The sequence below is a fragment of the Heloderma suspectum genome, chromosome 1 (genome assembly GCF_057233095.1).
Source record: "Heloderma suspectum isolate Gila_16-S chromosome 1, 16-S_ref, whole genome shotgun sequence".
Taxonomy (NCBI): domain Eukaryota; kingdom Metazoa; phylum Chordata; class Lepidosauria; order Squamata; family Helodermatidae; genus Heloderma; species Heloderma suspectum.
In genome coordinates this window covers 132,325,332-132,339,870 of record NC_139458.1, presented here as the reverse complement: position 1 = coordinate 132,339,870, position 14,539 = coordinate 132,325,332, and the positions used below count along the sequence as shown (strand labels likewise).

Sequence of the window (14,539 nt, the reverse complement as noted above, 5' to 3'; positions counted from 1 at the left end):
CCGCATCCTCGGCAGGCACCTCGCGGCGGCGTCCTCCGCCTCCTCCTCCGTCGGCGCGCCCTGCCGGACAGCGCCGGAGCGAAGTTTGCGCGCCAGCCCGGGGCGCCGAAGTTGCCGCCGCAGGTGGCGGGCGGCGGGCGGCCGGCCGGTGGGGAGAGCGCGTAGCTCCGGCGGGAGCGGCCCGGGGGCGAGATGAGCGGCAAAGGGCCGAGTCGGCGGCCGGGTTAGGCGCGGGCTCCTCGCGCCCGCCGACCCCCTCCCCCGCCTGCCTCCCCGCCTCCTGCGGGGCGCCCATCGCTCACCCCCCGGGGGCAGGCTGAGCCCCCGGGAATGCTGCCTGGAGGATGCTGTGGTTCCCGGTGAAGAAGATCCGGAAGCAGTTCAAGCTGCTGCTGCTGGTGGTGCTGCTCACCTTCGCCGTGTGGTTCACCTACCTGCACATCAGCCTGGTGCGCCAAGGCAAGGCGCTGCGCCTGCACTTCGCCTACGGCAGGGGTAAGGACGGCCCGGCCCGGCCCGCGAGGCCCCGCAGGAGGTGCCTCGCCTCGTCCCCAGCTCCGGGGTTGGGGGGGGGCGGTCCTCGCCCCAAGTGGGGTCTTCTTGTCTAGCCCTTGATCCTCCAGCTCTTCGATCAGTCGAAGATCGAAGATCAGTCGAAGATCTTTCTTTCCTCCTGCTTCTGGATCCAAGCGATGAGTAACCTAAACAGCGCTTGCACAAGATCCTGCTCTGCTGCCCTGGAGTAATTAGTCTGGAATAATTAGCACCCCTGTTTTAAATACTATCAGAGCGCACCCATGATCACATATAGAGAAAGGAAGGACAGGTTGTGGTACGATAGGGTGGTTGAGCAGTATGAAGGGGTAACGAATGTGCATTCTGCATGTGTGCGCTTTGGGCCTCCATAGGGTAGGGCCGCCTCCTGTCTTGTCTCTTTTTCTTCTTGCACAGAGGTTGCCAGCCCCCAAAAGGCATGTTATATATTTTCCCATGTTGCCTTTTCAATTACTTCCCTGCCCTGGGTGGAATATTTGGAGCAACCTGGATAGACACTCAGACCCTCTTTCCAATGTCTGACAGCTCTGAACTTTTAATTCCTGAGGCTGCACACTTGGGTGTAAAGCTCCATTCATGCCATGGGATTTGCTTCTGAGTAAAGATGTACAGGATCAGGCTCTGAAGCCTGGTATGTAAGGAAATCATTTCGCCCCTTTTCCATATGGCAGGAATGGGGACATATGGCTACAGGGAAATCTTGTTGGATTGAAACTCCCATCAGCAACTCCTATCTGTGCTTGAGAAGTGATGCAGTCCTTTTGTCAGTTGAAAGGCAGAGCTCTTGGGGCTGGGGGAGGCTAGGATCTCCTTACGCTCTGCATTTTGCAATGTCTTCATGCCTTAAGATTCCCTTCTGTAACTTCTAAAGAGGTGTCAGAGAGAACATATGCTGGTATTCATAAACATGATCGATGATTATTTGAATTGATCTCAGTTCAAGGATGACTGCCAAGCTTTTATTTTGTGCCAAGCCCATGATCTCTTAAGGGGCTCACATTCTCCCAGTTACTCAGAATACCCCCTGTTTTCTTTAGATGGGGCATAGCTGTTGGAATCGTACACATGTTTGCCTAGAAGTAAGCGCTGCTGTGTTCAATGGGACTTACTCCTAAGTAAGTGTACTGCAGACTTTGTCTTGTCTCTCTGGACCCAGATTGCCATACAGAAAAGCTTCTGTGCAGTTAGCTGGCTTCCAAAGCTCAGGTCAGGCACTTGGCTATAATTGCCAACAAACTGTCCAATCCCTCCAGGTCTTTAGTCTTCGTGGCGAAGTGTTTGTAGCAGCAGCTCAATATTTCTTTAGAGCGGGGCTGTGTAATCATTTCTGAATCCAGCGCACAGAGCTTCACTGTATATTTTGGGGAAAGAATTCCAAAGCACATGGAAAATCCAGCTCTCTCTCTAACCAGGTCAGTTGCCAGGCTTTGCACAGGCTTGTTAAAACAGAGTCCTTGAAGCAATATAGCAACAGCTTGTTCTTTATGCCACTGGAATGTTGTGAGTGCCAAGGGGGTCTTTGCACTTGTAGTGACTGAGGCAGGATGGTAGAGCTTGTCTTACTGTGCTAATAGTTTTCTGGCCCATGCTGGGTAACGTGAGATTTTATGTCAAATCGCATGGAAGAAACAGTGTGAGGACAAAAATGAATGGAATAGGTTGGGGAACTCCTAGTGTTTAATTTAAAAATATAAATTTAAAAATGTCCCTTTCAGTCTTTGACTAGAATGAACAAGAATCTCACAATTGTGTATTTCCAGTTACAGGTGTGAGCATAATAATTTGCATATATCTTGCCAAACAGGAAATAATGGTGAGCCATGTACACCTGGCCAATTTCCAATACTTAAGTCTTCTTTTGGAATTGTTAAATCCAAATTCAAAAAAATTGAATCCGCCTTTCACAAATCCTGGAATGGGCTTTGAATTCATTAGATATACTAAACAATACTTTGGGAAACTTTGTATATAGCTTCTGAGCCTTCAGAATCCTCTGAAAAGGCATTTTCAAGCTTAGATAGAAACCAAGAGGACTAAAGATGTGCTTTCATTTTTAAAAAAAAATGAAAGCCAAGGTTTGGAGCTTTCACGGTGTCTAGGAGAGAAGCATTAAAGGCCAAATATACAAGCTCTATGTTGCTTTAGCTAAGAGTTGATTAGAGACCCCTTTAAATACCTTGGAGATATTGAAATATCTTTGTGTGCAGTTCACTATTTTCCTCTGTAGTAGGACAACTTTTTTTTCTTTCATTTTAATTCTGGGTCTCTTTTGCAATGGAAAAATTGTTCATTCATGACAACTGCTTCCAACACATGAGATCTCAGAGACTACAAAGCATTGGCTGTGGACCATTGCCTGTATTATGACAGGAAAATCATACCATAGAAGATGATGGGAATATATTTCAGCATATTTTTAATTTTCAGCTCTTTTAAATTTTTTAAAACAATTTTATATGAGAAAGTGAGGTGCCTTGAAAAAGATGGGGTTGTTTTATCTCCTCACTGTTTTCTTGTAAGAACTATTTTTCTTTCTCAGAGGGGAAATGTGACTTGATAGTATTGGATTTGGTTCTCCTTTTCTTCCCACTAGTAAAAACTTCCAACTTTGATGGAGTTACTTCAGATATTTTATACCACTGTGGTCAAGAAGTGCATTAGGCATGTCAAACTCTGACCTTGTTTTTAAAGGACCCTTTAAAGATTTTTTTGGTAAAATATTAAACACTATTCCTATACTACTCTTGTGACCATCATAAAAATGCTTGTTTGAAATAATCAAAGGAGAACTGCATGTGTAAAGTTGTACATTAATAAAAATCAAACATGCTGTTTTCCCAGTCCTTGGTTGAAGTGAGGATGTGTGAATATTTCACAAAATTAGTTTTCTTTCCACTGAAGATGGAGGTTTGAGTCTCAGAAGATTTTATAACAGAAGTTGTAGGTTTAAACACTGAGCCTATTCTATAGATGATTGTTGGGTTTGTACCAAAATTCTCAACAAACCTCTTATTGAGCAAGCTAGTAAATTAATGCATATTGAACTTGCAACCTCATGTGTATGTACTGTGTTGGATTTTTGGTTCAATTTAAAAGTGATGTCTTGAGTAAGCACTAGCAATTACTTGGGAACCCTGTTCTTATAGCTGTGCTGAAGGAGCTACAGAACTATCCTATATAAGAGATATGGAGACAAGTCTGTTTTGCTACAGTGCTTTCCAGCACCAATCCCATTATAACTGCAGTTAAAAATTTGACTGCTCATTGGAAGGACAGATACTGAAGCTGAAGCTCAAATATTTTGGCCACCTAATGCGAAGAGAAAACTCCCTGGAAAAGACCCTGATGCTGGGAAAGACTGAAGGCAAAAGGAGAAGGGGACGGCAGAGGATGAGATGGCTAGATAGCATCACCGATGCAATGAATATGGACTTGAGCACGCTCCAGGAGAGAGCGCAGGACAGGAAGGCCTGGCATGCTATGGTCCATGGGGTCACGAACAGTCAGACACGACTGAACAACAACGAGCTATCATAGGCAGTTCAGTGACGGTCAGAATGCTTCATCTCGGAGTAGTGGATCTTGGATCGGGATGGAAACAGCCTTGGTCACCCTGGTGGATGACTTATGTCAGGAACTGAATGGTGAGAGTGCAGCCCTCTCAGTCTTACTTTCATCAACCATGGTATCTTCCTGTCCTGATGGCCTGTCATGGGTTTAGGAAGCACAGTACTATAATGGTTCCAGTCCTTCCTAGATTGGTGGTTTCAGAAGGTAGTGTTGGGTGATTTCTATTCCTCCCCTTATCCTTTGGCTTGTGTGGTGCTACAGGGTTCCATCTTCTCCCCAATGCTCTTTCACATCTATATGAAGCTGTTGGGAGAAGTCATCCAGAGGTCCAGGCATCAATGTCATCAATACACTGATGGCTCATAGCTCTACCTCTTATTTCTAGCTAACAGCTACAGGGGGGCTGCAGAACTCTTGAACAGGTGTCTGGATCTGGGACAGATGAAGGAGAATAAGCTAAAATGGAAAAGATGGGAGATTCTGTGGGTTGGGAAGCTGCCTGATCCGGATAGTGATGTACAGCTAGTCTTGACTGGTGTGGCACTCTCTCTGAATGAGCTGGTGTGAAGTTTGGGGTGTACCTGGATTTGTTGCTGCCACACAGGTGGCTGCAGTGACAGGGATGGCTTTTTATAAGCTCCAGCATACACAGTTACGCATGCTATGGTTACCTCCAAACTAGACTCCTGTAACGTGCTTTACATGGGGTTGCCTCTCAAGATAGTCCAGAAGTTTCAGCAGGTGCAAAATGCAGCTGCTTGGATGCTGGTGAGGATCTAAATGAAAGTGCTGGTCTTAACTTTGAATGCCCTCGTGCCGTGGGACCAGATTATCTGAAGAATTACCTTCGCCCATACAGTTCTGCAAGTATGCTACGCAGGGCTGGCTGTACCAGCAGGCAGAGGAAGGCCGCCTCAGGCAGCAGATGCTGGGGAGTTGCAGTGAGATGTTGGATGACAGAGCTGTGTATGCCATGTGGTCTGCCCTCTGCCCCTAAGCTAGGCTGCTGCCCTCAGGAGGACACTATTCCATTACCAGTGCTGACATAAGATTCAATTTGTCAATCTAGTCAACATCTGTACATGGAATTGGGAGGGTGGGGGAACAACACCATCTTGTCCTTTGCCTCAGGCTGCAAAATACCTTGGGCCGGCCCTGAATTGCTAAAATCTACCTTGGGGTTCCATTTTGAGTGCCCACTATTAAAACCACTAATTATGTCTTGCACTAGAAACAGGATCTTCTCAGTGGTGGCCCCAAATCTTTGGAACTCCCTCCCAGTTGACCTAAACCTTGCCTTTTCAGCTCTGGCATTTAGGTAGGCTTTGAAGACCTTTCTCTTCAGATTGATTCCATATGTTGGTAGAACAGCTTCGTAACCAATTTCTGGACACTATCCTGATGTGATCATCTGTAATTTGTACCTTGTTTCTTGCTTCTTCTGTTCATTACTTTATGTAGAGCATAGCCCTAAAAAAGTGGCTGGAAAATATTTAAAATAAATAAATTGGTGGTGTCATAAAATTGACCTATGTTGCTACATCAATAGAACATCTTGAGTAAATTGCAGTATTGGCAGTGCCATGAGTTGTAATATTACACCGGCATTACTGTTCTTGTATGTAATCTTGTGTTGTGATCAGTCATGCATAGGATTAGGCTTTAGTCTATAATGTCTGAGGTACAAAGGAATTGAACTTTCACCTGTTCTTGCAAGCTGTAGAGAGAAAAGATTCTTAGATAAAATAACTGGTTGTTCACTGAACTACCATGAATGTAGGCTACTTAATGGTGCTCTTTACCAACATCATGTGAATTCCAAGGTTATGTGTTTCAATAGTATGTGTGCTCAAGCTAGGATGCTTGTTAAGTTCTTGTATTAACTGAATTTGGGCTATGCACATCCTAAAATTTATTTATTTATTATTTATTAAATTTATTAATCGCCCATCTGACTGGTCACCCAGCCACTCTGGGCGATGTACAACCCACCATAAACAATTTAAAACAATAAAATTTTACCATACATTTTTTTTTAAAAAAATACCCTAACCCACCCCAAATGCCTGCCTGAACAACCACGTTTTTAATGCACGACGGAAGCTCATTAAAGAGGGGGCATGACGGAGTTCCCTAGGGAGGGAGTTCCACAGAGTGGGGGCCACCACAGAGAAGGCCCTCTCCCTCGTCCCCACCAGTCTAGCTGTCCTGGCTGATGGGACAGAGAGAAGGCCATCCGAGGCTGATCTTGTTAAGCGGCCTGTCTGGTGTTGCTGGAGGCGCTCCTTAAGATAGGCTGGGCCGGAACCATATAGGGTTTTAAAGGTCAAAACCAACACCTTGAATTTGGCCCGGAAAACAACTGGTAACCAGTGCAACTCCTTCAGCACTGGAGTGATGTGATCTCGCTGGCGGCTGCCTTTAATCAGGCGAGCCGCCACGTTCTGTACCAGCTGCAGTTTCCGAACCGTCTTCAAGGGTAACCCCACGTAGAGCGCATTACAGTAGTCTAAACGAGAGGAGACCAGGGCATGTACTACCGATGGGAGCAGATGGTCGGGAAGGTAGGGGCGCAGCCGCCGTATCAGATGGAGTTGATACAGCGCTGTCCGGCTCACAGCTGACACCTGAGCCTCCATGGACAGCTGGGAGTCCAAAATGACCCCCAGGCTGCGGACCTGGTCTTTCAAGGGTAGCTGTACCCCATTCAACACCAGGTCAACATCCCCCAGCTTCCTCTTGTCTCCCACCAAAAGTACCTCGGTCTTGTCAGGGTTGAGCTTCAGCTTATTCCTCCCCATCCAGCCACTCACGGTCTCCAGACATTTGGACAGGGATTCTACGGCCAACCTTGGTGAAGATTTGAATGAGAGGTAGAGCTGAGTGTCATCCGCATATTGATGACACTGCACCCCAAACCTCCTGATGATAGCCCCCAGTGGCTTCACATAGATGTTAAATAGCATCGGGGAGAGGATGGAACCCTGTGGCACCCCACAAGTAAGTGGCCATGGGTCCGAAACCTCCTCTCCCAGTGCTACCCTCTGGTACCTGCCAGAGAGGAAGGACTGGAACCACCGCAATACAGTGTTTCCAATGCCCAACCCCTCCAGGCGGTCCAGGAGGATACCGTGGTCAACGGTATCAAAAGCCGCTGAGAGGTCGAGGAGAACAAGGAAGGAGCATTCACCCCTATCCAGAGCCCTCCTCATATCATCCACCAAGGCGACCAAGGCCGTTTCTGTCCCATGCCCAGGCCTGAAGCCCGACTGAAATGGGTCTAGATAATCAGTTTCTTCCAAGTGTGCCTTCAACTGCACCGCCACCACCCGCTCAATCACCTTGCCCAAAAATGGCAGAGTTGAGACTGGGCGAAAGTTGTTCAGAACTTGAGGATCCAAGGAGGGCTTCTTTAAGAGCGGTCTTATCACTGCCTCCTTGAGGGCTGATGGCATCACTCCCTCCTCAAGGGAGGCGTTCACCACCGCCTTGATCCCCTCACCCAGTCTCTCTCTGCAGCTCATAATGAGCCAAGATGGGCAACGATCAAGTAAGCAGGTGGTTGGCCTTACAGATGAAAGCACCTTGTCCACTTCATCAGGAGGAAGAAGCTGGAACCGATCCCACAAAACCGGTTTGCCACAGGCCGCCTCTTGCTCACTAACTGTATCCACAGTGTGCAGAGTAACACACCTAATCTGATCAATTTTATCTGCAAAGTGCCTTGCCAAAGCCTCACAGGAGGCCTTAGAATGCTCCAGTGGTTCCGGAGCCACAGGACCGACCAGGCTCCGGACCACTTGGAACAGCCTCCTGGGGCAGCACTCTGCAGACGCGATGGAGGCAGCATAATATTCCTTTTTTGCTGCCCTCACCGCCACGTGATAGGCTGAAGATATAGCTCTAGCCCGTGTCTGATCGTCTTTGGAGCGAGACTTCCGCCACCGGCGCTCTAGCCGTCTCACCTCCTGTTTCAGAGCTCGTAACCGCGGATTGAACCATGGTGCAGTCCGAGCCCTGTTCAGGGGGAGAGGGCGTTTCGGAGCCACCTGATCTAATGCCCCAGTGATTGCGGCATTCCAGCCACCCACCAGGGTCTCGACCGAGTGGCCGTTGGCATGCCCCAGAGAATCCCCAAGCGCGTTCAGGAATCCATTTGGATCCATAAGACGCCTGGGGCGGACCATTTTAATGGGTCCTCCACCCCTGCGGAGGGGTTGTGGAATTGAGAAGTCCAACATCACCAGATAGTGATCTGACCATGACAAGGGGGTGGTGGATATACCCCCGACTTCCAGTTCACTCCCCGCTTCTCCAGAAACAAACACAAGGTCTAGTGCATGACCGGCTACATGGGTGGGCCCAGTTAGAATATGGTGCAGCTCCCAGGAGGCCATGGTCTCCATGAAGTCCCGAGGTGCTCCTGTGAGGATGGCCTCCGAATGTACGTTAAAGTCCCCCAACACCAGTAAGTTAGGGGACTGTACACGCACATCAGAGACCACCTCAAGCACTTCGGCCAGGGAGTCAGTCGTGCAGCGGGGTGGACGGTACACGAGCAGAATCCCTAGACTGCCCTTGGGGCCCAACCTCCAGTACATGCACTCAACAACCTTGGTCTCCCGGAGAGGGGGTCTGGTGAAGACCAAGGACTCTCGGTAGATAACAGCCACTCCCCCTCCCCGATCCCCAGCCCTCGGCTGCTGTGCATACGAAAATCCAGCTGGACACATGGCTGCAAGGGTTGGAGCAGCAGCCTCGGCCAGCCAGGTCTCCGTAATACATGCCAGGTCTGCACCCTCATCCAGGATCATGTCATGGATGAGGGAGGTTTTCTGGGTAACAGACCTGGCATTGCAGAGCAGCAAATGAAGGCCAGAAGATGGGGTCACGCCTCCCCCAGCCATCCTTTGGCTCTGGACAGGCCCGGAGCAGGGGACAGATACTACACATCTCTCCCTCGTTCCCCTTAGCTGGCATGGCCTGCCCCTAGCGCTCCGCCAGCGCCTGCCGCCCAGCCTCGGTATGTTCTGGCCCCCAACACTCCCCCCACTGCCTCCATCAGGTGGACACATGCCCCCTTGCTCCCGCCTATCAGGCAGGCTACCCACCCCTAAAAACACAACAAAACCCCCCCCCAACAAAATAAAACAAACAAACAAAACAATTAAAATCCCCTTAAAAATGCCAGGCAGGAGTCCACAGGGAAGGCCTGGTGGCGGTGGTAGCGGCGATGGCGGCAGCAGGCCCAGAGGCTGCAAGCACGCCTCTTCCCCGGTGGTGGTGGTGGTGGCTTCTCCTGCAGGCCCTGGCTCTCCCAGGCCACCTCAGCCAGCCAGCTTATGTAGCCCCTCCAGGGAGGGGCAGGTGGAGCAGCACAGCTGGCTTGGTACCTGGGGGCCTGGTCCTGCAGGGACTGGCGGTCTGCCAGGCAGAAGTCCACAAGGAAGGCCTGGTGGTGGTGGCAGCGGCGGCGGCGGCAGCAGGCCCAGCGGCGGCAAGCACGCCTCTTCCCTGGTGGTGGTGGTGGTGGTGGTGGTGGTGGTGGCTTCTCCTGCAGGCCCTGGCTCTCCCAGGCCACCTCAGCCAGCCAGCTTATATAGCCCCTCCAGGGAGGGGCAGGTGGAGCAGCACAGCTGGCTCGGTACCTGGGGGCCTGGCCCTGCAGGGACTGGCGGTCTGCCAGGCAGAAGTCCACAAGGAAGGCCTGGTGGTGGTGGCAGCGGCGGCGGCAGCAGGCCCAGCGGCGGCAGCAGCAGGCCCAGCGGCTGCAAGGACGCCTCTTCCCCGGTGGTGGTGGTGGTGGCTTCTCCTGCAGGCCCTGGCTCATAAAATGAAATGCTTTTATTTTCCCAATACCTGAGTCTTTCAACCAACAGAGGCAAAAGTTCCACTCTGCTTTGATGCTATGCAAAGTGACTGGAGATCCAGCAGCATATGAAACTACGTCTTCTGGTGTGGGGGCAGTAGGGAAGAGGGAATGGAGAATAGGTAATAAAAATGCTTTTGTAAGAAGCATTGAGGGCACATTTTTCCACCGTTCTGGGTGAACTATCTTCTCAGCTTCTGGATCAAGTGCAAATGACAGACCAGAATAGCATGCAGCCCTACCTAGAGTCAAAGTTATCTGCTTGATCTCGTTTGAAGATTTTGTTACAGCTTGTAGCCTTATATATATACTCAAACTGGCAAAATAGAATATGGGCCTAAACCATGTTTCTCAAAGCCTGCAGAGGAGATGGCCAATTGCTAGGGGAAGCTCAAGTTTTCTTTTCTCCCACTCCCTACCCTGACAACTTTTTAATGAATGTTTTTTAGTGAATCATGACAGAAGTTCCTGAACCATCACACACATTTCAGCAATGGAAGATACAGAAGTTGACATTTTCCATCTTCTCATATTCACTCCCTCACCCATATCTTTCTTGGCAATACTTCTGTTGTTCATTGCTGGTGCTACTGAGGTCTAGTTCTCACTCAGGATGTACTAAATGAAGGACCTGTGTCTTGTTTGAATAAAAGGTGCAAGCTAAGGGTCAATTTTTTTTTGGAGTCCTTAAAGGAGTTAGTACCTGCAGTAGGAAGGGTAACTTTGTGCAGGACTAATTAACAGCTTTAGATGCATCAGCCTTGGGTGTAAAAGGGTACTGGGGGGCAGGGGGAAAGAGGAATGTTGCCTAGCAATTAGGTGAAGCGAAATAATTTTCCTTTTTACCCTGCAGTTTTTTGTTTATGAAACAGCTACCATGTTCAGTAAGTTCTGTAGCAGTAGTGGTTTATTCTTTTAGAAACCTGGTCTGTTTTGCTGTGTTGCATAGCTAGGGGATTTTGCCTGTAAACTATTGTTTACAGCAATCTTATTGCTACAGTTTTGTTTGGCTCAGTAGAGCTTGCCAAGCCCTTCACTTTCAGGATCCAGCCTGCTTTATTCAGTCACTGGCTAACATGTCATGAGAACATAAGAAGAGCCATGCTGAATCGTACCAAAGGTCCATTCTGTTCACACAGTGGCCAACCAGCTGCCTGTGGGAAACCCACAAGTAGGACATGAGTGCAATAGCATCCTCCCACTCTGGCTCCACGGCAACTGGTATACATAGGCATATTACCTCTGACACTGGAGGTAGCTTATAGTAGCCATTGATAGCCTTATCCTCCATGAATAAGTCCAATGCTCTTTTAAAGCCACCCAAATTAGTGGCCATCACTACATCTCGTGGTAGTGAATTCCATAGATTAACTATGTGTTGTGTTGTGTGAAGGAGTCCTTGCTTTTATCTGTCCTGAATCTCCCATCTTCATGGGATGACCCCATGTTTTAATATTATGAGAGAGGGAGAAAAATGTCTCCCTATCCACTTTCTCCACACCATGCATAATTTTGTACATCTCTATCATGTCTCCCCTTACTCGCATTTTTTTCAAAGCTAAACAATCCCAACTGTTATAACCTTCCCTCATTGGAGAATTACTTCAGCCCCTTGATCATTTTAGTTGCCCCTTTCTGCACTTTTCCCAACTCTACAATAACCTTTTTTAGATTCAGTGACCACAACTGTACACAGTATTCTAAGTGTGGTTGCCCCATAGATTTGTATAAGGGCAGTATGCTATCGGCAGTTTTATTTTCAGTTCCTTTCCTAATGCTTAACATGAAATTTCCCTTTTTCACAACAGCTGCACACTGGTCTGTCATATTCATTGTCCACCACAACCTCAAGATCTCTTTCCTGGTCCATCATGGCTAGTTCAGATCCCATCAGCATATATGCAAAGTTGGGATTTTTTGCCCCAACATGCATCACTTTACCCTTGTTTACATTGAACTGCATGTGCCATTTTGATGCTCATCCACCCAGTTTGGAGAGATCCTTTTGGAGCTCTTCACAATCAGTTTTTGTTTTAACCACCCTAAATAATTTGGTGTCATCTGCAAACTCGGCCACCTCACTTCTTGCTCCTAATTCCAGATCATTAATGAGCAAGTGGAAAAGCACTGGTCCCAATACAGATCTCTGTGGAACCCCACTGTTTACATCCCTCCACTGGGAGAATTTACCATTTATTCCTACTCTGCTTCCTATTGTTTTACCAGTCACTGATCCATAAGGGGACCGTTTCTCTTATTCCATGCTAGCTACATTTGCTTAGGCATCTTTGATGGAGGACTTTGTCGAAGGCCATCTGGATTGTACCATCTCAGACTACAGGTGACATCGCAGGTGACTGATTGTTTATTCATGCAAACTATTCTCTTTGCATAGAAAACAAGATGTCAAGGAGATATGTGGAACAAAAATAGTTTTTGAATGAGCGCTCAGTTGTGTGACTCCCCCACCTGTCCTTCTGCCATCTGAAGTTGTGCAGCCCAGACACAGGTATAACACCTCCATGAGAAGTAGGCCTTGATCATGTTTTATGACCTTTTTGTCCCCTGGGAACCTTTAAATGTGAGTTCCATACAGCCAGCATCCCTTCCATTGATTCCATTGTTACAGCAAGCACCATCCATTGAGCCCAGTAATTACATCTTTGGGGCTTCATCTTGACTTGTAGAGGAGACAGTGACATGCGTTTCAGAACTACTTTTTAAACCATTGTAAACTTACCGTGTGTCAGCTCTTAGACATGAGTGGCAGAGGTTCAAATGTACTGCAGCATTTTAAATGTGCCTTGACCTGTACATGGAGCGTTATCTGTGCAGCTAAACGGAGTGTCTGGCAGAAGACATATTGGAATATGCTGTGGTCATCTGAGTCATTGACACCAGTGGGTTTCAGTTCAGCTGCTGTTGTGGTGGCTTTGTGGCTGACTACATGTGCTGCTATAGAGAAGAGGATGTGGATACTCAAACACCCATTATTGCACGTACTCCTCGCACATCCTGTTCTCAGGAACGCAAGCGTTCAGAAAGAAACGCTGACAGTGTTTCTCATAACAAAACCTTTCTTAGTAAGATCTGAGGATTGCCTTCCAAATCTGGCAGCTGGTGTGCTTTTTTTACTCAAAGTGGTACCTACAGTGGTAAGGAAATACCACAGCCTGATTTAGCTTAATGATAGTGCAACTGGATGAATTATGATTTCAGAACTGCATGTAGCTCAAATGTGATGGTTCCCCTTTTGAGCTAGAGTGGACTGACCACCTGTTATGCCATAAAGTTAAGATTGTGCTGGGGTTTTGCAAAAGTTCATCCTTGGAGATCAGGGATAGATGCAAGGCTGGGGCATCTGCTGATCAAATTTGCAAGTAGCACAAAGTTAGGAGAGCTTGTAAACACTCTGGGGAATGAAAAGAGCATTTGAAAAGATTTGGGCAGGGGGGGAATTAGTTTGGGGTTGAGACCAAATTTAAAAAGACACATCTAAAATATTACTGATATAAAATCATTTATATGTAAACTAAAAAAAAAAAAAAGGCACATTTTCTCCAGCTGTCTCTTTAAGTAGGAATGAGGCAACAGTATCATGCTATTGCTTCACAAAAGGTAGTAATTAATGTTTTAAAACTTATTTCCAAACATTCTTTATAAAAAAAATATGCCATGTCTCTATTATTGTGTTTAAGATTAGCCAGGCTTCTGCTGGATCACTCTTGCTTTTGTTTTTGTTTCCGATTGTCATGCAACCATGAGAATGTTTGCAAGTAGTAAAATTATTGAGGAATAATGAAAGTGGCAAAGAGTTTGTAATTCAGTGTTGTGAAGAGACTAGGTCTTTTAGCCCAGATGAAAGAAAGGGATGAATCATGATTTGAAACATAAGACTCTAGTTAGAACAACAACCAATGCCTGGTCTACACATGCAGCAGAATGAGATGGTAGAATGGACGGTAATATATTAGTATTGCAAGTGGGAGATGCAATTTTTAGTGCTCTTGTACATTTAAAAAAACTCTCCCTGCAAGTAAAAGGTAACAACAAGCTCAAATCCTGAGACATCAGGGAGAATGGTTGTAGCTAAGCATGCTTCCTTCCTATGCTAATTTTCTACTTGCAGGGAGTTCTTTATGTACGAAAGCATTCAAAACCGTGATCCTCCACCTGCAGTCTAAAGTTCACTCTACCACTTCATTCTTGCTTCATTCTGCTGCATGTGTAGACCAGGCCCAATTGTTTCCCTTGCCTCTAAGGGTAGGAGTGATTAAACTGATGGAAGAAAAAGCAAGTCAAATCTAAGTGGTTATACTTGGAGTTATTTGGAAGAGAAAAAAACTAAATGGGCAGCTAATTTAAGTGAGTACTCCAGAAATGGCCATCCCTTTCGGTGTAAAAGGTGAACCTCTTCTGCAGTACCTTAAGGCTTGTGATTGTCAAATGGTGCAGATGAATGCTACAGCAGACTATTTTCAAAAGGATAAATTTGCCCATCACAAAATTGGGCCCAGTGATCTAATATGGGGAGCCTCTTTGGGG

The 14,539-nt window shown here is 47.2% G+C and overlaps 1 protein-coding gene across 1 annotated transcript in view; it reads left to right on the top strand.

The window, feature by feature from the left end:
• Positions 1-303: 303 nt before the first annotated feature.
• Positions 304-14,539, top strand: part of B4GALNT4 (beta-1,4-N-acetyl-galactosaminyltransferase 4) — a 210,301-nt gene continuing 196,065 nt past the window's right edge. The window contains exon 1 of the mRNA XM_084828719.1: positions 304-495. Within this exon, the coding sequence (XP_084684845.1) occupies positions 345-495 (151 nt within the window). The 5' untranslated portion in view covers positions 304-344. The remainder of the gene's footprint in view (positions 496-14,539) is intronic.